Below are 25,787 nucleotides of genomic sequence, written 5' to 3'. Positions count from 1 at the left end.
TTTTGAAAAAAATTTTTCAATAATTTTTTTTTTTTATACTTTGCCGGCTAGGGGCTACCGCACCTCTTGATATCTAGAATTTTTTGCTTCCGGCTGTTTTCATGCGGGATAAATTTTCTCGTGATCGAGCGCAAATAGTTTCAAACTTTTGAAATATGTGTTTTAGCTCGCGCAAATTATTGCATGTAATATGCTGTAGATGTATCATTAGAATAAGCAGCGAGGCGCTTTTTCTCTTGGCCCTGGAATCACTCTTGCTATCTTGCTCTAATAAGTTTCAATGATATTTTTTGATAACAGCGAAATTTTTAAGCCACTCGAGGAAATTTATAACTTTTAAAAAACATTATAATTTTAATCAAAGTCATTAACAAATAGAGCTCGGCCCAGTTTCGAACGATCTACCGTTTTGTTTATCTCTGAATGCAGAAAGAAAACTCCAGCAGCTTCTAATATATGAGTAAATCTCATAAAATTTTAATATTTTGCCATTAAAAAAAAATTTTTTTTTCAAAGCACACTCGTAAAATTTTGTTTGGGGACTTACAAGTGATTCAGAAACCTGAAAAAAGTAGTGCCCATAAAATTTGGATGAGGGCCTTCGAGGATTTGAAAAAGTACATGTTAAGGCTGACGCCGATGAACCATATTATATACCATATTGATGGACAATATTTGCTCCTAAATTTGGCTAAAATTTTGATTTTTTGACATTTAAAAAAAACCACATATGTTAAAAAAAACCAAAATGTCGAAAACTAAAATGGGCAATATAAATTGCGCCATTCAAAGTAAAACTGTTGATGTGCATCGCAAAATTCGAGTAAAATGCACTTAAAATCTACAATTGGCGCGGGCAAAGCCCATGTTTATATCGTATACAACTTTTTTTACAAAGCACGCACATCAAAAATAGACATACCACTCGATTCTGCTTCTCAAAAACTACTTTACCTTATAATTTGGTGATGATTCATGATAGGGCCTATTGGGATATTGGAATTATATATAAATATCATTAAAATACTAAAAATCGAGTTGAATTTTTCATAAGAGTGTAGAAGGGGCAGGTGACGACACACACCAGTTAGTGACATTTTTTTTTAAAGTACAATTTCTGAGGATTGTTTGGTGATGATTTGGATTAAAAAGCTCGATGGGCCTATCGGGAATCAGAATTTGAGAATTCAAAATAGGATACATTGAATTTCAAAACGCATAGGAAACGCCGTAAAATGCATTTTATGCAATAGTATGACGAAAAATGTCTTTTTTCGCACATTTTTTAGTGCGCAAAAAGCGTTTTTGGGCACTAGTATGCGGTAAAATGCCTCATTTCGACGCTGGTGTGCGGTAAAATGACTCATTTAATTGAAAGTACTTTTTCGCCTACTATTGCATAAAATTTTGTATGCAACACGTGCCCAGCTTTTTGCACACAGTGTGCCGAAAAATCGCCCACTCGTGCCGGCATAGCCAGCACTCGTGTTTTTTTCCGCACACTCGTGCCCTAAAACGCCTTTTGGGCACTTGTTACATAAATAACTATTTTTATATAAATACAAGTTTGGATTGCACTGGAAGTTGCTCTCAAGAGCAGAAAAACTTAAAAACTTAACATAAACAATGCGAGGAATGGTAATTTTTAAGATTTTATACGAATATTGTGGGGTTGACACAAATATTAAAATTTCACAAGATTTACTCATATATATTATGCCTCATAAAATATGACTTTCAATGTATAAAAGTTTTCCGTTATCGCTAAGAATAACATAGTAACCTCCATAAAATGTCGGCTTAATTGTGGGGCAAGCGCTTAATCTTAACCTCGAGGAATTAAAGGACCATTTTCAGTGGCTTAGCACACACCGGCGAGATAATCTTGACATATTATTTCACGACTAAGATATATCTCTTAGGGAGAAAGGAAAAAAGCAGAGTTAAAGAGCGATGCTCTTTTATGGAAAAGAGGCACGAAAATTCATTGATACATTGAATGCAATATGTGACCAATTTATTTTCTTTAAATTATTTTGAAATAATTTTTTTTTCTATCCTTCCGGCAAAAGTATTTTTTCCCACTCTAACCTAAAATACGCAACTTTGCCGCTAATTTTAGGCTCTCGTAGGAAAAAATAGTATCTCAAACTGGTGCAGATATGGTTTTTTAACAAAACTCGTTACAGCACTCGCCTTCGGCTCGTGCTATAATCCCTCGTTTTGCTAAAAAACCATATGTGCACCCGTTGAGAAATATACTATACTTTCGCCGTACGCGTAGCCTAGAAAAAGAAGGACTTTTGCCCACTTCTGCGCGCCCGACAGATGCAGCGGTTGCTATGGCCAGCTCAGCCTAGCAACGTAATATTTGTAATTTTATCGCCCGTATTACTTAGCCTACAATTGGTCAGAGACAAATCAATACGTATAAGAGATGTTATAATAATAACGATGTAAAAATTATGCAGAGTCCTGAAATATCATTCGCGTATCATGGTATGTCTACGGACGAGAAAAAATGTTGCGTAAAACTTGTTAAACACAAATCAAAATAAAAAATTTTTTTTTATATTAATGTTATTGATGCTCAACCACCCTCTCCCCCCAACCAGCATCAAAATTCGAAGCTTAATTAAAAAGTCATATCCTAAGGTTTAGTATGACTCGCTACGCTTACAATGCTAAAAGTAAAGGAGAAGAATTAGCAACACATGTAACTGATTTCATGTAAAAGTCAATAATAACGATAACCGCTTTGTTTTTAACACAATCAGACGGCAAATCAAGACCACGATGCGATAAGGAAAAACAAATACAAGTTCTAATATGCATTAAGATCTTGAATTTATTTTTATATTTTGAATTTATTTGAATAATTTTATGAAAACTTTTGCGCGGGGTGGAAAAAAATACTAAAAAAAAATCGACTATTTTATCCGACTGATTCACATTACACATATGTTGTAATTACGGTTTTTCTACTCATGTTAAAGAAGATATTGGTTGCTCGAACGCAGGAAAGTATCACTTTTAATTCTGCAGCATGAAGGATACTCACTCGCGCGCAGAGGCAAAAGGTAGCTTATTAGCACAACACCGAAACAGTACCTTGTTCCATAGCGGTGGCAAGAGAGTATTGGCTCCCTGAATTTAGGTTGGCAACGCAGCCGTAAATGATAAAATGTTGTTTCAACATTGAAAAGTCAACATTTAGATCAAAGTTACGTATAGACGACTTCTGATTCCTCTCAGAACATAAAAATTTCTCAATAAGTGGCTGCGTTGCCACCCTAAATTCGGCGAACCAAAACTTTCTTGCCACTGCGTTTGAACGAGGTACTGTTTCGGTGCCGTACTCGAGTTAGCTATCTATTTTCTACTGCGCGCGAGTAAAAATACACTTTATGCAGCAGAATTAAAAGCAATACTAATCGTTCATTGGAAAAAGTGTAAGCTTCAAATACAGTAGTAAACTGAATACTTATCTCAGTGTAAGTCTAAAATCGTATATTACTGCCCTAGAGAGCGAAAAACAGAAAAGTCCCAGCGTACGTGTAATAAGTGTCCGAAGCGAAGCCGTGGCCGATAAACACAAGCTCTGGGGCTTTCTTTTTTCGCGGCATAGGCCTGTATACTATTTTTCATACACAGTGGGCCCGAAAATCGCTCTTCCCGCTTTCAGCAGCGGCAGAAAAGTAGTTACTTTCGCGCCGTTAGTATGAAAAGAGATTTCTTAAAAATCGCTCAGTAATAATCTGATAAAAATGTATGAACTCACACTAATGATAGTATTGGCCGCAGTCCGCGTTCAGCCGCTTAGAACCACAAGTAAGATCACTTTGGAGAACTTATTTGACAAGTGAGTCGTGTAGTGGGCGTGCGCATTTTTCATAGTATATTGTTTTGTTGTAGCGTTTGCTACATGAAATGATAGTTTTCATATCGCGGGGATACATATAAGCTAAAAAGTGTCAATTACTAAAACTTGTTGCCGCCGTGTTTAAAGATATAGGCTCGTGTACGCAAGAAGCTGTTGCGGAACCGGAGCAATATCCAAGGAAAAAACTTTAAAACGTGAGTCTTTTTGTGCCTGCGTGCGTTTTATACAATATATTGGTGTTTTGTAGAGTTTGCTTGATCGAAAGATAGTGTTCATTCTGCGCATACATATCAGCGAGAAAGTGCCACATCATAAAACTTCTTGCCTCCGTGTTTAGAGATATAGACCCGTGACCGCGACTAGCTGCTGGTGGACTAGAGGTCCATGCGAGTGAAGGACTTCAAAACGTGAGTCTTTTTGTGCCTGCGTGCGTTATATACAATATATTGGTGTTTTGTAGAGTTTGCTTGATCGAAAGATAGTGTTCATTCTGCGCATACATATAAGCGAGAAAGTGCCACTTCGTAAAACTTCTTGCCGCACGTGTTTAGAGGCATAGGCTCGTCTACGCAAGAAGCTGTGGCGGAACCGGAGCAATATCCAAGGAAAAAACTTTAAAACGTGAGTCTTTTTGTGCCTGCGTGCGTTTTATACAATATATTGGTGTTTTGTAGAGTTTGCTTGATCGAAAGATAGTGTTCATTCTGCGCATACATATAAGCGAGAAAGTGCCACTTCATAAAACTTCTTGCCGCACGTGTTTAGAGATATAGACCCGTGACCGCGACTAGCTGCTGGTGGACTAGAGGTCCATGCGAGTGAAGGACTCCAAAACGTGAGTCTTTTTGTGCCTGCGCGCGGTTTATACAATATATTGGTGTTTTGTAGAGTTTGCTTGATCGAAAGATAGTGTTCATTCTGCGCATACATATAAGCGAGAAAGTGCCACTTCATAAAACTTCTTGCCGCACGTATTTAGAGGCATAGGCTCGTCTACGCAAGAAGCTGTGGCGGAACCGGAGCAATATCCAAGGAAAAAACTTTAAAACGTGAGTCTTTTTGTGCCTGCGCGCGGTTTATACAATATATTGGTTTGTTGTAGCGTTAGCTAGATCATATAGTTTTCATGTAGCGATCATATAGGGTAATCGTACCAATGAATTACCGAGTTGTTTTTTTCTAAGTTGGGAAGAACCGCAACAATTCAATGATCGCCACTGAATAAAAACTAAATATATCATCGTATAGTAAATTAAGTGTTCAATCAATTAAAAATATTGAAATATCATTTTAGTATCGTGAATATTATTAAAAATTGTGTTTTATCATGTCACCTCAAAAACGCCAGTTGATGACCACTTGCAGAAAATATCTTCCTTGAATGACCGGTCGACGTCCAGTAAATGACCGATACTATATCGTACGACGTTTTTACAAAATTAAACATTGCCGTTCGTTTAGATAATCAATATTATTCGTAAATAATTTTTACTAGTTCAGTATCGGTCGAATTAGTACTGATTGAATTGGTTTTATTTAAAAATCAATACAAATAGATTGATAATAAACTTAACCTGTATACACCGAGAAAAAAATTTCATATTTCATATTTCACAAAATTAATGAAATGAATGAATAAAATTTATAAAATTATGATTACTCCGATGAAATATTTGATTGGTAGACATACCAAGTAAATATTTCACTAAATTGACGAAATGCTTCATTGTTAGGATTACTTGATCTATCAAATTGATGAAACTAGTTTCATCCAAAATTTTGTTATGAAATATTTTATCAAAACAACGAAATATTTCATTGGTATATGCCAAGGAAATATTTCACTAAATTGACGAAATGCTTCATTGTTAGGATTACTTGATTCATCAAGTGGATGAACCTAGTTTCATTCAAAATACTGTTACGAAATATTTTATCAAAACAACAAAATATTTCAGTGGTATATGCCAATTAAATATTTCACTAAATGGACGAAATGCTTCATTGTTAGGATTACTTGATTCATCAAGTTGATGAACCTAGTTTCATTCAAAATATTGTTATGAAATATTTTATCAAAACAACGAAATATTTCATTGGTATATGCCAAGTAAATATTTCACTAAATTGACGAAATGCTTCTTTGTTATAGGACTACTTGATTTATCAAGTTGATGAACCTAGTTTCATTCAAAATACTGTTACTAAATATTTCATTGATTTAATAATCCATAATAAAAAATGAGTCTAATGTTTTGCTGCTAGAGGGCATTCGGCAACTATTTTCTCGTTTCCGCAAGTGACGAAATATCTTTTAGATTGGTATATAAGGAAGGTTCATCGTTGAGTAAGTAAATAAGTGAGCGATCTCTTAGTAAGCGTTAGGGTCGCGTTCTCGTTTACAAGCGTGTAAATGTGTTAGGTTATAGAAAATATGTAAAATAGTGTAAAAAAATTCTAAAAATTATGTATAAAAAATAAAATAATTTCTGTAAATCTAAGATAAATTAATGACTGTTAACTGATAACAGTGTGAAAGAGTTCAAAGAAGTCAAAACCAAAACATAAGAATTTATTTTATATTGTATTTAAATAGAAAATAAAATCAAAAAATTATTTTATTAAAATTTTCGAAATATTTTATCAAAACAAAAAAATTTTTAATTGATTTTACAAAAAATATCATTGCTAGAATTAAATTGTGTTGCAATTAATTAAATTATTTTGACAATTCAACTAAATATTTAGTTAACTGGATTATATATCGTGTATTATTATTCAAATTAATAGTTTGTTTCTATTAAATATTTTGTAAATTTTAATAGAATATTTCATAGAATCAATGACATTAATCAATTGATTGCCCGCGAAGAAATAATTTCGTTGAAACAATGAAGCCTTGGTTGATCGGGCCAAATATTTTTCTCAGTGTACTATTGTATTCTCAAAGAATCGGTCACTCATTGGTCGTATGCAAATCAACGCTTCGTACCAGTGAATGACCACAAAAAATTTTCAATATTTTTTTATGCGTAGTTAATACAACTTATATGAGTTGAAAGTTGATTAAAATTATTGGTACAACATTGTTTCGTGTTGGAAAACTATTATAAATTAGATGAAAATTCGTAAATTCCATTTATAATCGATAATTGATCATGTGGTCATTCACCGGTACCCGGTCATTGATTGGTACGACTACCCTATAAGCTGGAGTTCGGTCATTAATAAAATCGTGTTGCGGTCCCAAAAAGTATAGCTCATCGTCTGCGTTAAGCTGCTGAGAAATGCAAAGTAGACCACATGTGAGAACTTGAAGTTATTAATATTAAGAAACTGATGTGGCGTCATTTTTTGCTAGATAACTTGTATAATATCGAGTAAAAATTTCAGGGCAAATTATTAAAGTCGAGCTCAGATACTGCGAGTTGAAGTCAAAATGTTATTAATTTAGAAAGTTTAAAATTTCGCCGTTTTCCTTGTTTATTCTTATGTTCCTCCACTCAAATTGAAAAAGTATTTATTATATTTAATGTAGAATTTTGTAACAAATATTTTGGTACCACATTTGCACGGTCGTTAATGAGTTAGAGGTATCTCGCTAAATACCGCACTTCTCGAGGGTAAGCCGCTCGCCTATTAGTGAAATTTTTTATTAAGTACAGTTTCTAAGGAAGGTTTGGTGATGATTTGGATTAAAATGCTTGATAGGCCTATCGGGAATTAAAATATGAAAATTAAAAATAGGATGCATTGAATTTCAAAACGCATAGAAAACGCCGTAAAATGCATTTTTTTCATATGAATTCAAGTTTAGATCCCACTGGAAGTCGTTCTCAAGAAAAGAAATTGAAAACATAACATAAACAATGCGATGAATTGTAATTTTTAGGTTTTCATACGAATATTGTGAGGTTGACACAATCATTAAAATTAGACGATGTTCACTCATGCACGAGCGCAAAGTTTAGATCAGAGTTACTTGGGTGGGGATCTCTAATAGGAATCAAAATCTTCAGAAAAGCTTCCTTTATGGGCTAAGTTTCATGAAATTTTGATGAAAGTTATCAAAAAGTTTGTATGCCAAAAGGTGTTAAATACCGCTGCCAATATATTAGCAAAGAGCTTCCTCCAAAGATGGTTTTTACTTCTTGTTAAAAATAAAAAAAATAACACTATTTTACCTGCCTTTTCATTGAGAAAGAGCGAAGATTACTTTAACCCTTTTCGGGCCAAACGGACGAAATTTTAGTTATTTTTTCACTCGCTGTAAACTCTGTGAAAAAATTATGTGAGAAATGTCAGAATAGTCATAACCGATGTAAAATTTTATGAACTTTTCGAATCCGGCGTCAGAATTGTCAAAAAAGTTGATGTGTAAAATTTATGAACAATTAAACAATAAAAAACACGATTTTTTTTAAAAAAAATTTGATTTGATCCGAATTTTCGAGTCGAAACAGACTTGCTCTATAGGTCTAACACGTTTTTTTGCGTCCATGGGGTGTAGGCTTGAAGGTCCAATAGTTACGCTATCGAAATTCAACATTTTCTCTATAACGTTTTTTTCCAAGGCGCTTGGTTGACATATAAAAAAATTGACTTCGTTCATATACGGTTTTTTTCTACGAAGCGCCATTTTTGTGTCTGCCATGTTAAATTTCGATATCGTAACTATTGGACCTTCAAGCCTACACCCCATGGACGCAAAAAAACGTGTTAGACCTATAGAGCAAGTCTGTTTCGACTCGAAAATTCGGATCAAATCAAATTTTTTTTAAAAAAAATCGTGTTTTTTATTGTTTAATTGTTCATAAATTTTACACATCAACTTTTTTGACAATTCTGACGCCGGATTCGAAAAGTTCATAAAATTTTACGTCGGTTATGACTATTCTGACATTTCTCACATAATTTTTTCACAGATTTTACAGCGAATGAAAAAATAACTAAAATTTCGTCCGTTTGGCCCGAAACGGGTTAAGAAATTGATAGAAAGGCTTGTCTCCAGATTTTGTTATGGCCTTAGGAACAAAAAAAATTTTTTGGAAAATTACATGGAAACTTAGATTTGTGTTATTTTGTTGTATAATATTTTTATGATTTTTCATTAATAAATTTTTTTCCATTTCAGAACATGATAAATAGGCCACAAGCCATGCCTTTGAAAGCATTAAAGGAGGTACGACTGAGGGAGAGGATCATTCATCTCCTTGCCATTGGCGTCCCTCGCTTAATGTTAAGAGGAAGGATAGAGGAGGAGGGCGTAAAAGAGGGCGAAATGATGGCCTTCAACGCTTTCATGGGTCTTATCGTTTCAAATCATCCGAACAGAAAATCCGATCTTCGGAAAAAGATATGGAGTGAGGTCAATTTAAATTGGCCTTACTATTCAGAAAAGGAGAAGCTGCGAGCAAAAGAAAACAAAGAGTTAGTTTTTGCTCCACCTTCACCAAAGAATAGCAGTAGTGAAAGTGAAAAAACAAACAACTTGATGCAGGCCAGCTCGTCTGCAAAAAAAAGTGCTCCACAAAAACGTGAAGCCGACTCAACCGATTCAAATTCCAGTCCAATTAAAAAACCTTGTTATGAAAGTCCAATTTGTTATTCACCAAAAAAGAACTACAGCAGTAGTGAAGATGAAGAAAATTCCGATTGTTTTGTTAAAGGGGATACATTTGTATACTGTAACCCACCCAGCCCACGGGTCATAGCGATTATGGAAATGGAGGCTCGGCAGAGGGATATGTTACTACTACTTTCACAAAAAAATACGCAAAAAATGCGGTAAAAATAAAATCCAATAGATCGATCAAAAAGGAAAGACAACGAAAAATGTAAAAACTTGAACATTTAAAAAATAAATTGTAAACATAAATTGTAAATATATTTGATTTTTTGTTTTATAAATGAATAAATCATTATTTAATCTAAAAGTTCATATTATTTTTACTGCGAAAACGAATCCCAAAAATGGTCACAATCAAAAATTCAAATATCACGGTATTCTCGCGGCAATACTGCGCCTTCCAGGAGATAGTCATCGTCAACTTTCAAGTTCGACCTGGTGCCCCGAGTGGTATACCTAAGATGAATGCAAGGATCTTGATGTTATTATCGAGTAAAAAATCTACATGTACATTGTTCAATCCAATCAATACATTCACATCACGCAGAAAAAGTTTTAAGCGCGCGCTGCTGTCTTTTTCACGGCAGCGCTGCGAGCCCTCTCTGTGAATTGAGAGCGCTACAATCTCAGTTTAGGTACGCAGCATTTCCAACGCTGAGACTAAATGGAAAATCGAGTGGCAATCGATAACCAGACACACGATGGAAAAAATCGCGCTAAAATAATGTCTCTCGGAAACAAATTGTCCGATTTTTATGAAATTTTTTTACGGTATTCTTGAAAGTGCTTTAAAACAAATTGTACGTATAAAAAATTATTAACATTGTTCAGACTACCAAAATAAATTATTATATCGAAAATTTTGGTCTTGGGACCTTTTTACCATGTACTATAACATACCAAAAGCGCGTCAAGATCGGTGACATACGTGCGCACGGTTTTGTAAAAAAAGTATTATTTTGACCCATATTTATTCGAATGGTTACCGTATTCCCTATCAAATGGTATTTTCAGACAAGTAATTTCAATTTTACGCATAATTTCTATAAATAGGCAAAGTGAAAATCTGGTGCAATCGCCTGACTTCAACTTCTCTTCAAAAAGGGTGTAAAGAGCGTAATTAATATTATTCATCTAGTACTTATATTCACTCCTTTCTATAGGCCTATGTTTAGACACGATAAAGTGCCTAAACAACTAATTCAATGGTAACTAACTAACAGTAAAATAATTATCTGCGCAAGCAAACGTTTATCCTTCGAGGGGATTCGTCGATAAATTACCGACCCGAAAATCTCGCTACTAATGGATGATAATTGATCGTTGAAGTTTGTGCTCATTATCTCGAAATTTAAAACATTTTCATTCGACGCCTACGCGCGCGCGCGTATACAAAAATATTTTGTACCGATCAAACTCCAAATTAAATAGTTTATGAAACTTTCTAGGTTCGTATTATAGGCCCCCCGCGCTATCTTACACCATCAAACAAAAGGTTCGATAAGCAGATCTATACGTGCATCCGAGCACAATCCCAAACTATAGAAAACAAAAAACAGAAAGAGAGAAACACTCCGATACCATATTTACCAAAAAAGCATGGAATAATCAGCAAAACTATACTCAATGTGGCTCTCGAATCGCGAAGCCGTCGAGGCCTCTTATCAGCCTTATCGTCGATTACAGACCGCTGCTGCGGTGCCGCGACGATAATGTACACAAACCGCATTTAACTCAAAACATTGTGTCGTTACATCACGCGCCGCGTCTCGGTGCGTTGCGCGTATATTATAGCAGCGGAGAGGCGAGTTTTAACAATTGACCGGCATACTCGTCTCTCAGCTGCGAGGTAGGTATAGTAGCAGTGCTGCCGTTGCCGTTGCCACTGCTGCTGCTGCTGCTGCTGCTGCCACTGCTGCATAAATACGAGACGCACCTGGTCAATATTCAAACATCGTGCGAAATCACAATATCGAGTCGATTTGGAAGAGAGAAGACATCGGAGGAAAAATGAGCGAAATGTATCGAGTCCTCGTGACCAGCGATCTGCCCAGCGTCGCGATCGATCTGTTGAAAACAAAGTAAGCGTCATTGGCAAGTATTGGGATTATTTTTCCGCGAGAATTTAATGCATTGGCCGGAGTTTTTTTGGTTAGATGGATTTTACGCGCGGTGTGTACACTCACCTGTTTGTTGTTTGTTTTTTTTTTTTTTGTTTTTTAATCCGCGCGCGTGATTACTCACATTGCTGGCAATACGTACAAGTTTCAAGGAGAATAATGCACTCGACGTTTTTTTCTTTTTTCTGCGGACGTCGATTCGGATATACGTATATTTTTAAATTATCGATTAATCCGCATTTTTTGTTAACATCGATGCACGATACGATCGCAACGATCGACTTTCCAGATGCGAGGTGACGATAGCCGATCCCAAGTCCGCCGACATTGCCGAGCAAGTGCAGCAGTACGACGCGCTGCTGGGAACCACCCGGGTGGACGGGAAATTTCTAGACTCCGCGGGTAAGTCGAAAAAATCGATATACGACGAATATATTCGAATCAGATCCGCACATTTTTTTGGCTCGTTCGTATAAATCGCGTGCTTCATAGGATCGAGGCTGAGGATCGTGGCGACGCCGTCGGCCGGCTACGATCATCTGGACGTCGAGGAGATCAAGAGGCGCGGCATCAGGGCCGGACACTCGCCCAGGGTCCTGTCGGCCGCCGTGGCCGAGGTCGCCGTCTGTCTGCTGATCATGGCGGCGAGGCGCATGCACGAGGGTCGTCAATTGCTCGAGGCGTCAGTATATATACAGACTCGCTTTTTCCTTTTATTCTTGAAAAATAAATAAAGATCGTGAACGATTGTATCGTGTTTTTTTCCCAGAGGGAAAACTCAAAAGGGTTTCCAGTGGCTGCTGGGGCACGATTTGCGCCACAAGACCGTCGGCATCGTGGGACTCGGCGACATCGGCACCGAGACCGTCAAGCGCTTGAAGGCCTTCGCGATCGACAAATTCTTGTACACCGGACACAGTAGGAAAAAAATCGGCAAGTGTACACAATTTCATTTATAAATAAATACTTCGAACGTAAAAATCACAATTAACATTTTATAATGAAATAATATAGGCGACGATCTCGGTGCCGAATTCGTGACGCTCGACGCGCTGCTGCGACAGAGCGACTTCGTCATAAATTGCGTGCCGCTGACCAAGGAGACCACGAGAATGTTCGACGACGCGGCCTTCGCCAAGATGAAGAAGGACTCGGTCTTCGTGAACATCGGCCGAGGACTGACGGTCGACACCGAGGCTCTCGTGCGAGCTCTGAAGAACGGCACCATCTACGCGGCCGGTCTCGACGTTACCGATCCCGAGCCACTGCCCGTCGATCACGAACTGTTAAAGTTGCCCAACGCAGGTGCGAATACACAATCGAGTTCTTTACGATTTTTAATGAGAGAATCTTTTTTAAATGTCGATGTCTGATTTGTTCTTCAGTTGTATTGCCACACATGGGATCTCAGACGGTGGAGACGCGCGAGGACATGGCCGTGACGGCTGTCAAAAATGTGCTCAACTTTTTCGAGGGCAAGCCATTGCTCTACGAGATATAAATATTAGCCAGTTTGAAAGCGTTTCATTGTATAGAATTATTTTAATAAGATTATTTTTTGAAATTGATTAATTTTTCTGATAGAAAATAAAGTATAAAGGTAATGATGACATAGAGACCTTCTGCTATTGTACCATATCAAAATAGTATTGAATATTTAATTAAAATAAAACAATGCTTCTATGATTATGAATCAAATTATTCGATTTACTTTATACTCGTAAATATAATATGAAATAGATAACATTTAATTTTGTTAACTTGATATATTTGATCTATGATCACATATTTTGTATAAAAACATTATATCAATTACTTATTTACAGTCATGACTTATCGTTAAGACATTTAAAACTATAAGAAATAATGCTATCAAAGGTGTAAAAATATCTCAATCATCTTGTGGAGAGTATGAAGCATAAAGTTCTGATTTACAAAATATCATCGACGGATGTTGGAATGCAAATTGATTTAGACTTTCCAACTATTTAAAATTTCAAATTGCTTCAAAAAGTTATTGCAAGCATCTTAATATTATTATATATTTACATAAGACTACATGATGTATTATGTTATGTAGAAGCCATTAATTTGTTCATTTTAAAAAATATCACTATCATTTTAAAATAAATTTTGCATCCCGGAGTTTTGAAATTGATTGGATAGAATAAGTATATAAAATATAAAACTCATTTTTGCAAATGAACTTTTGAAAATTAATAATTAGAACTTCGTACATATTTTTGTGACTGATTCAACACTGCTTATTGCTTGTAGTAAATCACAGGTAACTATCAAGCATCTGCAACAGCATTTTTCAATTGATTCAGTACAGGATCAATCCTCTTTTCCAAATCAAGAATGTGTCCTGTATTGCAATCATGACTAGCAATGAAACTAACTACCAGTGGCAATTTATTCATTTGAACAATCTGAAAAGCGTAATTGAGGTAGTGTATTGTTATTCAATCAAATGATTTATACATGTCAACTTGAATGTGTGTTTACCTGATAACTACTGTACATACAAATAATTGTATTATTTTTTCCAAGACCAAGTTTGCTACCTTGATCAGTTGCCATACCAAAAGTTGAAAGAAAACTAGCTCTCATTGCCAAATCAGGAGCTTTTTCATTCGCAACGTGCACCGCTGGCACTCCATCTCTATCTGTGATAAGAATACTGTGCAGTCCATCCACACGACTTAATAATCCTTGTAAGAATTTTTTCAATTCCTAAAAATCGTAATAAAATTTTATTTTATTTTTACCATCTCAAAACTCAAATAAAGACAATTAATCTACAAAATAAAATATTTGTAAACACTTTAAAACGTAACCTAAAAATGCTTTACTTATAGTATTATCGATATTTAAGCAGAGCAACATTATTCTCAAAACTTACTGAAGACATGATGGCAAAATTAATTGCGTATCACTTCAAAATTTCAGTCTTCTCGAGATTAAGCCGAAATTGGATTTATTTTGACAGAAGCTCGAAGCAGAAGTTCGCGAACTCGGGCCAAGTCACGCAGCTGGCGATGCAGTTATTACATTGAAAGAGGCGTTAAAAGGTGGGGGAAATTCAAACGTCATACTTTTGGGATGATGTCAAAAAAATTGCATAAAATGTTCATTAGTTTGTGCTTATTAATTTATTGAATTATAAAACAATTATTAACAGATGAAACACATTTTTACACATTTCAGAAGCTTTGTTCCAAGTTGGAGTGTTAATTTACATTATTACTAATTACTTACATACAGTATCACATTTTGTGACACAATTAAACTATTCCAATCAAATAATTTAATTGTATTATGTTCAAAGTGAATACTTTTATGTTTAACTAAACTATCTAATAAAACTTTTTTTATCAAACGTACAAGTATTCACATTGACACAAGAAAATTGAATCTAATCAGTCTTTTGAAGTTGACTTGACTTGAGCTCATCAGTGCATCCTCCAAGAGTAAACATTTTTGGAATATCTTGTCCATAATATATTTTTGAATTTGATGATAATGCTTTGTATTTTTCTAGTTCCAAGTACTCTTTAGTTAATAGCAACTTGTTGGCTTCCGCCTGCCTATCTAATTGATAGAAGTCTGCATCAGCTTTGCTTCTCTCTCTGGCCAAATGCATTTCATCTTCAATTGATGCCATACGCTGCAATGATTCTTTTTCCATGATCTTCTGTTCATATTGAATTTTAGCTACTTGTGACTCTTTTTCTGCCTCAATAATTGCCTTTTTTCTATCAGTCTCTGCATTTTTTTCGACAACTTTTTGATGCTGAGTTGAAATTAGTAGCTTTGTTTTTTCAGCTTCCCTGTAGAAATTTTTATCATTAATTTTATGCTATTGACATGATTTAAATGTTATTATAAATAGTATGTACATAAGCTCATAATTTTTTCTTATAGTTTCAGGAATTTTAGGCTTGGTAACTCTCACTGCTAAAATACTGAGCCCAGGGGCCATTTCGTTTAAGTCTCTTTGCAGCGCAGTCTTGAGATTTTCATCAATTTGGTCAAATAAGTCAATATACACCTCGTGTAGGGTGTGGACAGAGCAGAATTGATTCAGTTCATGATGAACTTTATCAAAAATTAAAGATCTATCATAATCAGCAGTAAAATTTCTAACCATATTGTATACTGAAATAAAGAAGTTGATCAAACTCCATTGAGTTGCGATACAATTTTAAAAGTTATATACATACCACTATTAGCATCCAAGATATTTACCACCTCAATGCGGTCAAAATAGATCATGACACCTCCACTGGTGCCACATGGAACGTTCTTTACCTCATCGGTTTGCAGAGTCACTTGGACAGTGCGAAATGTTGTTATGAGAGGTACCATCATGTGAAACCCAGGATTGCTGACGTAAGGTAACAGTGCACCACCCTGAAAACATTATCATGAATTAACGTAGAGCCAAAGATCACTCGGATCATTCTGAAACAGCTGAATAAAAACTCACCCTGAAGTAGACCCCTACGTGGCCCTCCTCAATTTTGTGCAGCGACGAGTGGAACACAGCAATCATGACAGCCATAAAGGCAAAACCGAATAAGCCATTATCGACCATTTTTTGTTCGTTACTGGGGATGTCTACTGTCTTTGCCCTTTTTCTCTCAGTATCTCCGGGCTTTCAAACGAGCATACCTACGATCGCTGATTTTATGAAGAAGAACAACAACAATTGAATTCGTAATCGATATATCTCACGAAAATAGAATCTAATATTAGCCGAAATAATCGCTCTCGATGATTTACCAATGAGAAAAACAATCTATCGATGGGACGCTCGTCGAGGCGCATTTATCACTATTTTTTCTTTTTTTTTTCACACCCGCTTCCGTAAGCTCTCGTACACAAAATTCGGGATTCGGTGAATCGGCGACACAGCAGTCAGAGCAGTCCTTTTAATAAAGCACACACAACACAACGCTCGCAGATGAGGTTAGGCGCGCGTGCGAAGCTTGTGTATAGCTATACAACGCAAAATTCGTCTCCCCGGCGCCCGTCGTGATAATAATATATATATATAAGCGCGAGTTCGATTCGCAATCGAGCCAAGGACGACGCGCCGCGGCCTGGGGTATCGTCGCGTTTTAATCGCGTGTTTATGGATCGCGCGAAATCCGCGGCGTCACGTGGTTTACGCGAGTCCAGGTAAATAAACACGCGACACGTCAGTGCTGGACTGTAAGTATGTATACATACTACATTATCAATTATGCATGTATGTATGATGTAGGCCACGCGCGCGATGATTCGCGACTGATAAAAACGTATAAGCGCGAGGCAAAAAATATCCCTTGAAGTTCGAATGGCATGTAAAAATAAATCTACAATTTTTCAAGCAAGTTGAATACAAATCGTTTATTTCAATTTGATAAATTCTTACAGGTATCATACACGCGCATTTTTTCTGTTCACCTAACGATCTTGTGTTTTCTCTTTCCCCCGCAAGCAACGGCAGCAGCAGCCACCGCCGCCGCCGCGTTACAATTATTCTTCCTCCTCCCGTCCTTGCTATCCATCCGCTCGTGCTCCACCAGAGCCCGGGCATCCTCGACGCTGGTCTGCAGCAGCCTCATCTCCTGCAGCCCCCTTCTGGCCAACTGTCCCTCGGGCGTGTCCCTGGGCTCGTTCAGCAGCATCTCCAGTGCCCTCCTCAGGTGCGCCCTGGCCCGCTCCAGTTCCTCGAGCAGCTCGCGCGGGCCGATCTCTCGGGCGCCGTAGGCTCGAGTGGCCGCCGCCGCCAGAGGCACGTGCATCTCGTACAGGAGGATGGCCTTGAGGCGCGACAGGCCCGGCTCGACGATCTCCAGTAGGGAGAGTAATTCGAGGCAGAGGGCGTACATCCTGCGGAGGGTCTTGCGCGAGGCGGGGGGACTGGTCGAATTGTAATAACTCGAGGAAGAGGATACGTCGCGCCTGTAGGCCGCGAGGAGTTTTTGCTTGAGGCTCAGCACGAGGTAGTGATTCGTGTGGAAGGTGGAGGATAGTTTGTCCAGTAGGTGTTCCATGGCCTGGTTGATCAAAAAATATTATTTAATTAAGATTCTTTGATTCCAATGAAGATAAATCGGTATGTATCAATACGCACCCTTACGCTACCGGTATCCACCTCGCTGATCCACCTCTTGGCCAGTACGATCGAGCTCTCGATCAAACACCCTGCGTACCTCCTCTCGCATCCGCGACACTGCCAACCCAAGCCCCTGCCGTACGGATCCTCTTCGTCGTTTTTCAAAGTGTCCTCTCTCATTGCCACCCAGTCCCTGCGACATCTCGGACAGACGAGGCAGCTCGCGTACGAGCCGGCCTCCAGCGGGTCCAGACAGACCCGGCAGTCGCACCTGAAGTACTTGCCCTCGCGCAGATGCTCCCTGCGCTCCAGGGTGCCCGCCAGCGACGAGGTGTAATTGAACGAGACGACCTGGCCCCGGGCCAGGGGCACAGCCGTGTACACCGTCATGGAGAAGGACTCGTCGGCGGCGAGGCAGGCGGTGCCGCGACACTCGTGCGACATGATCGAGGCCGTGGCGTAGAGGCCCCGTAGCAGGCAGTTGTCGTCTTGGCTCGACTCTCGTTGTTGATGATAGGGTCTCGAGGAAGGGGCGCGCAGCTCGAAGCAGTTGACGTCCACGACGCCGCAGAGTCGCTGCAACTCGTCCGGATCCGCCGAGGAAGATTCGAGGCCGTACTTCCTGAGTATGGAGACGACGCCGAGCTCGCGTTCCTGCCAGACGGGGCTACCACGGCGCTCGTCCAGGTGCGACTCCATGGCCATGATCTGGCGCCAGAGCTCGGGCTGGTGGTCGCGCAGCAGACACAGCCTCACGTGCAGCAGCACCGACAGCAACTCGGCCACGTTGCCGCCGATCAACTCGGCTTTCTCGCGGAAGAAGTCGCACTCCCAGCTGGTGTGTAGCGACTCGCTCGACGTCTGTCGCAACCGACGCTATATTAATTATCGAGGTGCGCGAAAAAAAAAAAGAGGATTTTTGTGACTGACCTCGCAGAGCCGATTGCAGACGGGCGCCAGGTCGCACTTGGAGCACGTGCAGCACTGCAGCTTCGCCGCGGACGACGACTGCTCGTCGTGGTTATAGGGCCGCATGCAGCCGAAGCAGACCATGGCGCGCTCGTACATGGCCACCCCCACGGCCAGGGCCTTCTCGCGGAACAGCACCTCGCCCGCGGACAGGTCTCGACCGGCTATCAGGTACCTGACGTCAATTTTTTTTTTTTTTTTAATTTTTTTTTTTTGTAACTATCATATCATGCTCGTGTGTACGAACCTTCCGAGCTTTTCCGAGCGCGCGATCTCGTACTTTTTCCCCTTGCTCTTGTCCGACGTGGAATTCGATTTGGGCATTTTGTTTGGGGTGGAAACTTTGCGTGCGTGCGAAAGTAAACAAAGATGCGATAAAACACTGCTTACACGAGTGCGCCGCGACGACGGAGTACAAAGCTCCGCAGCGCAGCTGATTTTCTCTACGTGCGTCGAAGCCTCGAGTGCTCGGCTGCGCCACCGTAGCAGCTTCCCTATTATTAGTGCAGCTTTCGTGCATACTATGCAAGACCATACTATGTGTTTTGTACTACGCACGTATATCATCTAGCTCTACGCGTGTTTTATGTATATAACGGAGAGAAGTGCCGAGAGGCTTAAATCCGAATCTGCGCGCATATACCGGCGAGTAACTTTGCGGCCGGTATAAAAGGGACTTTATAAATTTAGAACTGTACCGAATGCGTGTCGCTGTGTACACGCGTGTGTTTGTGCGTGTGCGTAATATAGGTAATGCCGGTGAGCTGCATCAAAGATATATAGACATCGAAGTAGTAGAGTCGAGAGCTTGCGGATGCATATCACAACGCCTGTAGCAGTTCTATCTTTTATCTGCTTATATAAAGTATCGGTGTCGATTTATTGGCAGCTTGTTCTTATTTTTACGATATATTCAGGCTCATGAATAATAACAAATAGATTTATTTGAATGAGTTGTAATAAATCTGACATTTGGATAAAAATTAATTTTTTTAAATCTTTATTACTTTATACGTTGTTTTTCTGGGTTTACAGCTGGCGATAATAAATAACATACGCACTTTCTGCCAAGAGTATAATGCGATGAGTTGATTACTTGGGCCTCGGTGGTGGATTATAGGGCACGTCATAGTGTGTAAGGGCGAATAAATATTAAAATTGAAGAAACCCCTTATATTATCGATTCAATAGATCCTTATTCAATATATAATCAAATTTATACAAAGTGATTAGTTTGAGTCGGCCATAAGAAAATTCCTAGAAGGAATCGTCGCGAAGTTAACATTTTAAATTGTTTCAAATATTGTTAGCACAATGAACAAACAGATAAGTCGATAATTCAATTGTAAACAATATGATCATAAATGATTTTATATAGTCCCTCAAATACATTGACCATGTTTATAGTGAGCACAAATTAGCTTGTATGTTGTCTCTCGTGATGAAACAAGACATAATATCAAGAGATCAATTGTACTTATTAATTTTTCGGAGCACTAAATAGAATCCCTCGTTCAATTCAACCACAAAAATGGATATAAGTGATGAAAAATCCGAAGAAATTCATTCGATCGATAATTTAAGTGAACACGACATTGTTGTTGCAGACGACACAAAATACGTTTGTGATATTTGCCAGGAGGCATTTACACTAGAATCAAGTATGATAACACACCGAGACACAATTCACAATGAACGGACAGATTACTCGTGCGACAAATGCGAAAAGAAATTTGAGTTCCGAAGTCATTTGAGTAGGCACCAAATATCAGAACACAGAGTCCACAAAGATTTTGTATGCGACAAGTGCGAGAAAAAGTTTAAGATTAAATCGAGTTTGACTACGCACCAGAAATTGGTACACAAAGATCGCGAGAATTTCACATGCAACAAGTGCGAGAGGAAATTTGAAAATAAATCAACTTTACTGAAGCATAAAAAGATATTCCACGAAGTTCTCAAGAATTACTTATGCGAAATGTGCGCGAAAAGATTTGATACAAAAAATAGCTTGCTCTTGCATTTAAAGACAGTACATGACAGTCGCAAAGAATTCGTTTGCGACAAGTCCGAAAAGACATTTAAAGGGGTCCATGTAGATCAACAAGGTTATGCATGCGACAATTGCGAAAAAAAATTTGGACGTAAATCGGTGATGATTAAGCACCAAATCACAGTCCATGAAGGTCGCAAAGATTACATATGTGACAAATGCAATAAAAATTATAGAGGAAAATCGGGTTTGCCGATCCACCTACAGGCAGTTCATAGAGGTTGTAAAGATTTTGCATGTGACAAGTGTGAGAAGGTATTTGCACGCAAATCGAATTTACTAACACACCTAAGGAACGTTCACGAAGGTCGCAAAAATTTTGCATGTGACAAGTGCGAAAGGAAATATGGAAGTAAATTAGATTTGTCGAGGCACCAAAAATCAGTCCACGAAGGTTGCAAAGATTACGGATGTGACAGGTGTGAAAAGAAATTTGGATTCAAATCAGCTTTGATAATGCACCAAAAAACAATCCACGAAGGTCGCAAGGATTTCGCATGTGACAAGTGCGAAAGGAAATATGGAAGTAAATTAGATTTGTCGAGGCACCAAAAATCAGTTCACGAAGGTTGCAAAGATTACGGATGTGACAGGTGTGAAAAGAAATTTGGATTCAAATCAGCTTTGATAATGCACCAAAAAACAATCCACGAAGGTCGCAAGGATTTCGCATGTGACAAGTGCGAAAGGAAATATGGAAGTAAATTCGATTTGTCGACGCACCAAAAATCAGTCCACGAAGTTTGCAAAGATTACAGATGTGACAGGTGTGAAAAGAAATTTGGATTCAAATCAGCTTTGATAATGCACCAAAAAACAATCCACGAAGGTCGCAAGGATTTCGCATGTGACAAATGCGAGAAAAAATTTGGACAAAAATGTCATTTGGTTTTTCACCAACAGATCATACACAAAGATCGCGAAGATTGCGAATGCGACAAGTGCGAAAGAACATTTGGAAGTAAATCACAATTGTTGAAGCACCAAATAGCAGTGCACGAAAGTGGTATGAATTACGCATGCGACAAGTGCAGGAATAAATTTACAAAAAGAGGAGGTTTACTCTACCATCAAAAGACAGTTCACGAAGGTCGCAAAAATTACGCTTGCGACAAATGCGAGAAGAAATTTGGACAAAAACCGAGTTTACTCTACCACCAAAAAACAGCACACGAAGATCAGTAGGATTTCGCACGTGACGAATGTGAGAAGATATTAAGTCTCAAGGTTATGAAAAAATACGAGGTTTCTTAAGTATGAATAGTAAATTCCAAAATACATTAACTCTTCAAATATTGTACATCGAGTTCAGAAAAGTTTTACTGGGCGAATCTTACAAGGGGGTCTGAGGATGAGCCAGTCTTGTGCTAACTTTATTTTTTAACAATTGTAAAAATATATAGATACTTACATGGATATTTTTCTGAAATTTTATTCAAAATCATGCCAGAAACAATTGAGTTTTACCTGAACCTCCAATTACGTCCTGAATGAAAAGGAAACTAAGTTATAGTGGAAAATCTGCTATATCTCATTATCATAAGTACGCCTACTTATCAAAAATATCAAAAATAGCTGGTCTCGAAAATCTAAATTCATCATTCGCATAAACTGAAATGACTGTGTCGGCATAAATGATAAGCAAAATATTGTTCTATTTTTTCGATTACAAATGCTCACAATTCCAAAATCAGTTAAAGAGTAGTGACTTTATTTTCTAAAAAATTCTTTTACTAAATCTAAAAGAGAAATTGAAACGTGACTCATTAACTGCGTTTAAAATCTATTGAGACAGTTACAAAAATAAAACTTAATAGTAAAACTGAAATAAAATCAATTCCTTCAAATCCTTCTTTAAAAAAATCATGTGAAGTCGTTTTATTCGTCCCGTCATTGGTCGAGGAGAAACTGCGCCTCGCTTCATCATTGGTTGGAATCTCGCGTCGGTCGTTCATATACTTTTTTCAGCGGAAAAACGCAAATGTGGCGTTTGTTTGAATGTTTATATTTGTAAGCCATCAGTAACTTCACTTTCATATTCGTCATTTGCATTTTAATTATAAATAATCATGAAACTTTCGACTACCACGTGTGTAAACTGTGCTTGTCACTCATACATCATCTTTCTCACACATCAGTTATTCAGTTGGTAAGGTACACGTGTTCATGAGTTCGTAAACGACACATATATCGCGTGCATCCTAAAATATTGGCAAAGTGAACGTGTCACAATATGCACGCGCCTAGATATAGTCATTTCGCCTTGGTCCATCACGCCGAGTAAGTCGTGTCTTTCTACTTTTTTCATTAATAAAAAATGACAGAGATAACAGAGAAAGACTTTATTGCAAAAAAATTAGAAGCATACAGAAATAATTTATTACGCGTAAAAATGCTATGATATTAAAATCATTTTCACCACCGAATATGTGATAAGGATCGAAAAAATTTTGCATGCGACAAGAGTGAAAAGGAATATACAAAAAAATCGAATTTGCTTACTCACCAAAGGATAGTACACGACGGATGTAAAGATTTCGAAAGCAATAAGTGTGAGAAAAAATTTGTGCTTATAGTCAATTTAATAAAACACCAAAAAGTAGTCCACGATGGTTGCAATGATTATGCATGCGATAAGTATGAGAAAAAATTTTGTCAGAAAGAAAATTCGCTCATTCACCATAAAACAGTCCACGAAGGTGGAAAAGATTTCGTATGTGACAAGTGCGGGAAAAAAATTTGGAAAAAATTGCATGTATTCAAACACAAAGAAATCGTTCACGAATAAAAGATCGCAACGATTTCGCATGGGACAAATATTAATCAAATTTTTTAACCCACTGAGAGAAAGCACATGGCAGTCGCAAAGATTTCGCATGCAATATATCGAGAAGAAATTTGATCGAGAGAAAATGATGATTAACAATTTTAAATATTTGTAGATGCTCATACATAGTTTGAGTACAAAATTTCAATGAAAATTTGGCCGAAATCATTGAGTTTTATTAAATAACAACTATCATTACACATTTGTAGTGCTATGTAATTATGGAGCGTTTTCTTGGTCTTTTCTACGGCTTTTTTTCGCTGCGAATGACGTGAGAATTTAATTGGCTACTGGATTTTTGATGGACCTAACGTAATAATATTGTGACTCTTAATTCATTAAACATGAGATAGAAAAAGATTTTCATGAACTTTTTGACCGATTGATTATAACCATTAAGAAAGATGTGATTGATAATAAAATAATTTTACTAAAATTCTTCAAAATTAGGAAGAACTCTCATATTCAATATGTCCTTTTCTGAGTACTTTTATGAATACAAAAAATTTTTTGAAAAATTAAGTTTGTTTAAGCTCCAAAAATTAAAACCCAAGAATCGTGAAGATTTTACATGCAGAGGTGCGAGAAGAAATTTGAAGATAAATCAACTTTACTGGAGTATAATAGTAATGTGGGAAGTTCGAATTCATGACCCCTTTTCCGATGCATAAGTCGCACTTTCTGGTAACGCGAAGTGAGGTCATTACACGAGGGCATGCGAGTGTGATGTGAACGATAAATAAGGTTATTCAATTGTAAACAATATAATCATAAATGATTTCGATGTAGTCCCTAGAACACATTGATCATATTTATAGTGAGAACAAATTAGTTTGTATGTTGTCTTTCGTGATGAAACAAGACATAATATCAAGAGATCAATTTTACTCGATAATCTTTCAATTCAGACCCTACAATGGATAAAAGTGATGAAAAATCCGAAGAAATTGACTCAAAAAATAGTTCAAGTAAGCCCGAAATTGTTGTTTCAGTCGACAGAAAATACGTTGGTGACATTGGTCAGGAGGTATTTACACAGGAATCAAGCATAATAATACACCGAGATACAATCCAATATGGAAAAGAAAATTACGCATGTAACAAGTGCGAAAAAAAATTTGAATTTCGAAGTCATTTGAGTAGACACCAAATATTAGAACACAGAGTCCACAAAGATTTTGTGTGCGACAGCTGCGAGAAGAAATTCAAGAAAAAATCGAGTTTGTCTACGCACCAAAAATTGGAACACAAAGATTGCAAAGATTTTACGTGCAACAAGTGCGAGAAAAAATTTGAAAATAAATCAATTTTAATGAAACACAAAAAAATATTCCACGACGTTTTCAAAGATTACTTGTGTGAAAAGTGCGCGAAAAGATTTGATACGAAAAATAGTTTGCTCTTGCACATAAAGACAGTGCATAACAGTCGCAAAGATTTCGCATGCGACAAATGTGAGAAAAAATTTGGACAAAAATCTCATTTGCTTTATCACCAAAAAGCAATACACGAAGGTCGAAAAGATTTTGCATGCGACAAATGCGAAAAGCAATTTAGACAAAAACCGAGTTTACTGAACCACCAAAAGACAGTTCACGAAGGTCGCAAAGATTTCACGTGTGGTATTTCTGAAAAAGTATTTGAACATAAATCGAATTTACTAATTCACCAAAAAACAGTCCACGAAGGTCGCAAAGATTATGTTTGCGATAAGTGCAAAAGTAAATTTGGGAGAAAATCAAATTTGTTTCGTCACCAAAAGACAGTACACCTAGGTCGCAAAGATTTTGCATGCAATAAATGCGAGAAAAAATTTGGACGAAAATCGGCTTTGCTTCTACATCAAAAGACAGTCCATGAAGGTCAAAAAGATTACCAATGTAACAAGTGCGGAAAGAAATTTGGACACAAATCTAGTTTGGTTTTTCACCAAAAAACCATACACGAAGGTCACAAAGATTTTGTATGTGACAAGTGCGAAAGGAAATATGTAAGTAAATTCGATTTGTCGACGCACCAAAAATCAGTCCACGAAGGTTGCAAAGATTACAGATGTGACAGGTGTGAAAAGAAATTTGGATTCAAATCAGCTTTGATAATGCACCAAAAATCCGTCCACGAAGGTCGCAAAGATTTTTCATGCGACAAGTGTGATAAGAAATTTGGACACAAATCGAATTTACTCTACCACCAAAAG

General features: G+C 37.6%; 4 protein-coding genes across 4 annotated transcripts; 1 reads left to right on the top strand and 3 right to left on the bottom strand.

Annotated features, from left to right (window-relative positions):
• Positions 1 to 11,266: 11,266 nt before the first annotated feature.
• On the top strand, positions 11,267 to 13,330 carry LOC106650670 (glyoxylate reductase/hydroxypyruvate reductase-like). The gene is made up of 6 exons (XM_014368818.2): positions 11,267 to 11,593; positions 11,922 to 12,034; positions 12,125 to 12,314; positions 12,402 to 12,565; positions 12,647 to 12,937; positions 13,018 to 13,330. Exons 1-6 carry the CDS (start codon positions 11,523 to 11,525, stop codon positions 13,131 to 13,133), a joined length of 945 nt encoding a protein of 314 aa, XP_014224304.1. The 5' UTR covers positions 11,267 to 11,522; the 3' UTR covers positions 13,134 to 13,330.
• A 7-nt stretch (positions 13,331 to 13,337) lies between these two features.
• On the bottom strand, positions 13,338 to 14,658 carry LOC106650671 (ragulator complex protein LAMTOR3-A). The gene is made up of 3 exons (XM_014368819.2): positions 14,538 to 14,658; positions 14,141 to 14,368; positions 13,338 to 14,064 (listed from the first exon to the last, which is right to left on the bottom strand). Exons 1-3 carry the CDS (start codon positions 14,544 to 14,546, stop codon positions 13,927 to 13,929), a joined length of 375 nt encoding a protein of 124 aa, XP_014224305.1. The 5' UTR covers positions 14,547 to 14,658; the 3' UTR covers positions 13,338 to 13,926.
• Positions 14,659 to 14,768: 110 nt separating this feature from the next.
• LOC106650679 (erlin-1-like) lies at positions 14,769 to 16,686 on the bottom strand. The gene is made up of 5 exons (XM_014368838.2): positions 16,421 to 16,686; positions 16,125 to 16,318; positions 15,859 to 16,048; positions 15,535 to 15,793; positions 14,769 to 15,465 (listed from the first exon to the last, which is right to left on the bottom strand). The coding sequence occupies exons 2-5, from the start codon at positions 16,230 to 16,232 to the stop codon at positions 15,051 to 15,053; spliced, it is 972 nt and encodes a 323-aa protein (XP_014224324.1). The 5' UTR covers positions 16,233 to 16,318; positions 16,421 to 16,686; the 3' UTR covers positions 14,769 to 15,050.
• Positions 16,687 to 17,082: 396 nt separating this feature from the next.
• On the bottom strand, positions 17,083 to 19,034 carry LOC106650630 (protein msta-like). Its single transcript, XM_014368768.1, has 4 exons — positions 18,958 to 19,034; positions 18,672 to 18,885; positions 17,760 to 18,602; positions 17,083 to 17,682 (listed from the first exon to the last, which is right to left on the bottom strand). The coding sequence occupies exons 1-4, from the start codon at positions 19,032 to 19,034 to the stop codon at positions 17,083 to 17,085; spliced, it is 1,734 nt and encodes a 577-aa protein (XP_014224254.1).
• Positions 19,035 to 25,787: the final 6,753 nt, after the last annotated feature.

Source organism: Trichogramma pretiosum, unplaced genomic scaffold (assembly GCF_000599845.2).
Source record: "Trichogramma pretiosum strain Unisexual culture from Peru unplaced genomic scaffold, Tpre_2.0 scaffold38, whole genome shotgun sequence".
NCBI lineage: Eukaryota > Metazoa > Arthropoda > Insecta > Hymenoptera > Trichogrammatidae > Trichogramma > Trichogramma pretiosum.
The sequence above is the reverse complement of the archived record's forward strand: the minus strand, read 5'-3'. Positions and strand labels throughout refer to the sequence as shown.

Coding starts and splice junctions, on each gene's coding strand:
- LOC106650670 (XM_014368818.2), top strand. CDS start 11,523: ATGAGCGAAATGTATCGAGTCCTCGTGACCAGCGATCTGCCCAGCGTC. Junction 11,594..11,921: donor ATCGATCTGTTGAAAACAAA/GTAAGCGTCATT, acceptor TCGACTTTCCAG/ATGCGAGGTGACGATAGCCG. Junction 12,315..12,401: donor GGTCGTCAATTGCTCGAGGC/GTCAGTATATAT, acceptor TTTTTTTCCCAG/AGGGAAAACTCAAAAGGGTT.
- LOC106650671 (XM_014368819.2), bottom strand. Junction 14,065..14,140: donor GTATGTACAGTAGTTATCAG/GTAAACACACAT, acceptor TACGCTTTTCAG/ATTGTTCAAATGAATAAATT.
- LOC106650679 (XM_014368838.2), bottom strand. CDS start 16,232: ATGGTCGATAATGGCTTATTCGGTTTTGCCTTTATGGCTGTCATGATT. Junction 15,794..15,858: donor TATCTTGGATGCTAATAGTG/GTATGTATATAA, acceptor TCTTTATTTCAG/TATACAATATGGTTAGAAAT. Junction 15,466..15,534: donor AGAAAAAATTATGAGCTTAT/GTACATACTATT, acceptor AAATTTCTACAG/GGAAGCTGAAAAAACAAAGC.
- LOC106650630 (XM_014368768.1), bottom strand. CDS start 19,034: ATGCCCAAATCGAATTCCACGTCGGACAAGAGCAAGGGGAAAAAGTAC. Junction 18,886..18,957: donor CGCTCGGAAAAGCTCGGAAG/GTTCGTACACAC, acceptor AATTGACGTCAG/GTACCTGATAGCCGGTCGAG. Junction 18,603..18,671: donor TCTGCAATCGGCTCTGCGAG/GTCAGTCACAAA, acceptor CGGTTGCGACAG/ACGTCGAGCGAGTCGCTACA.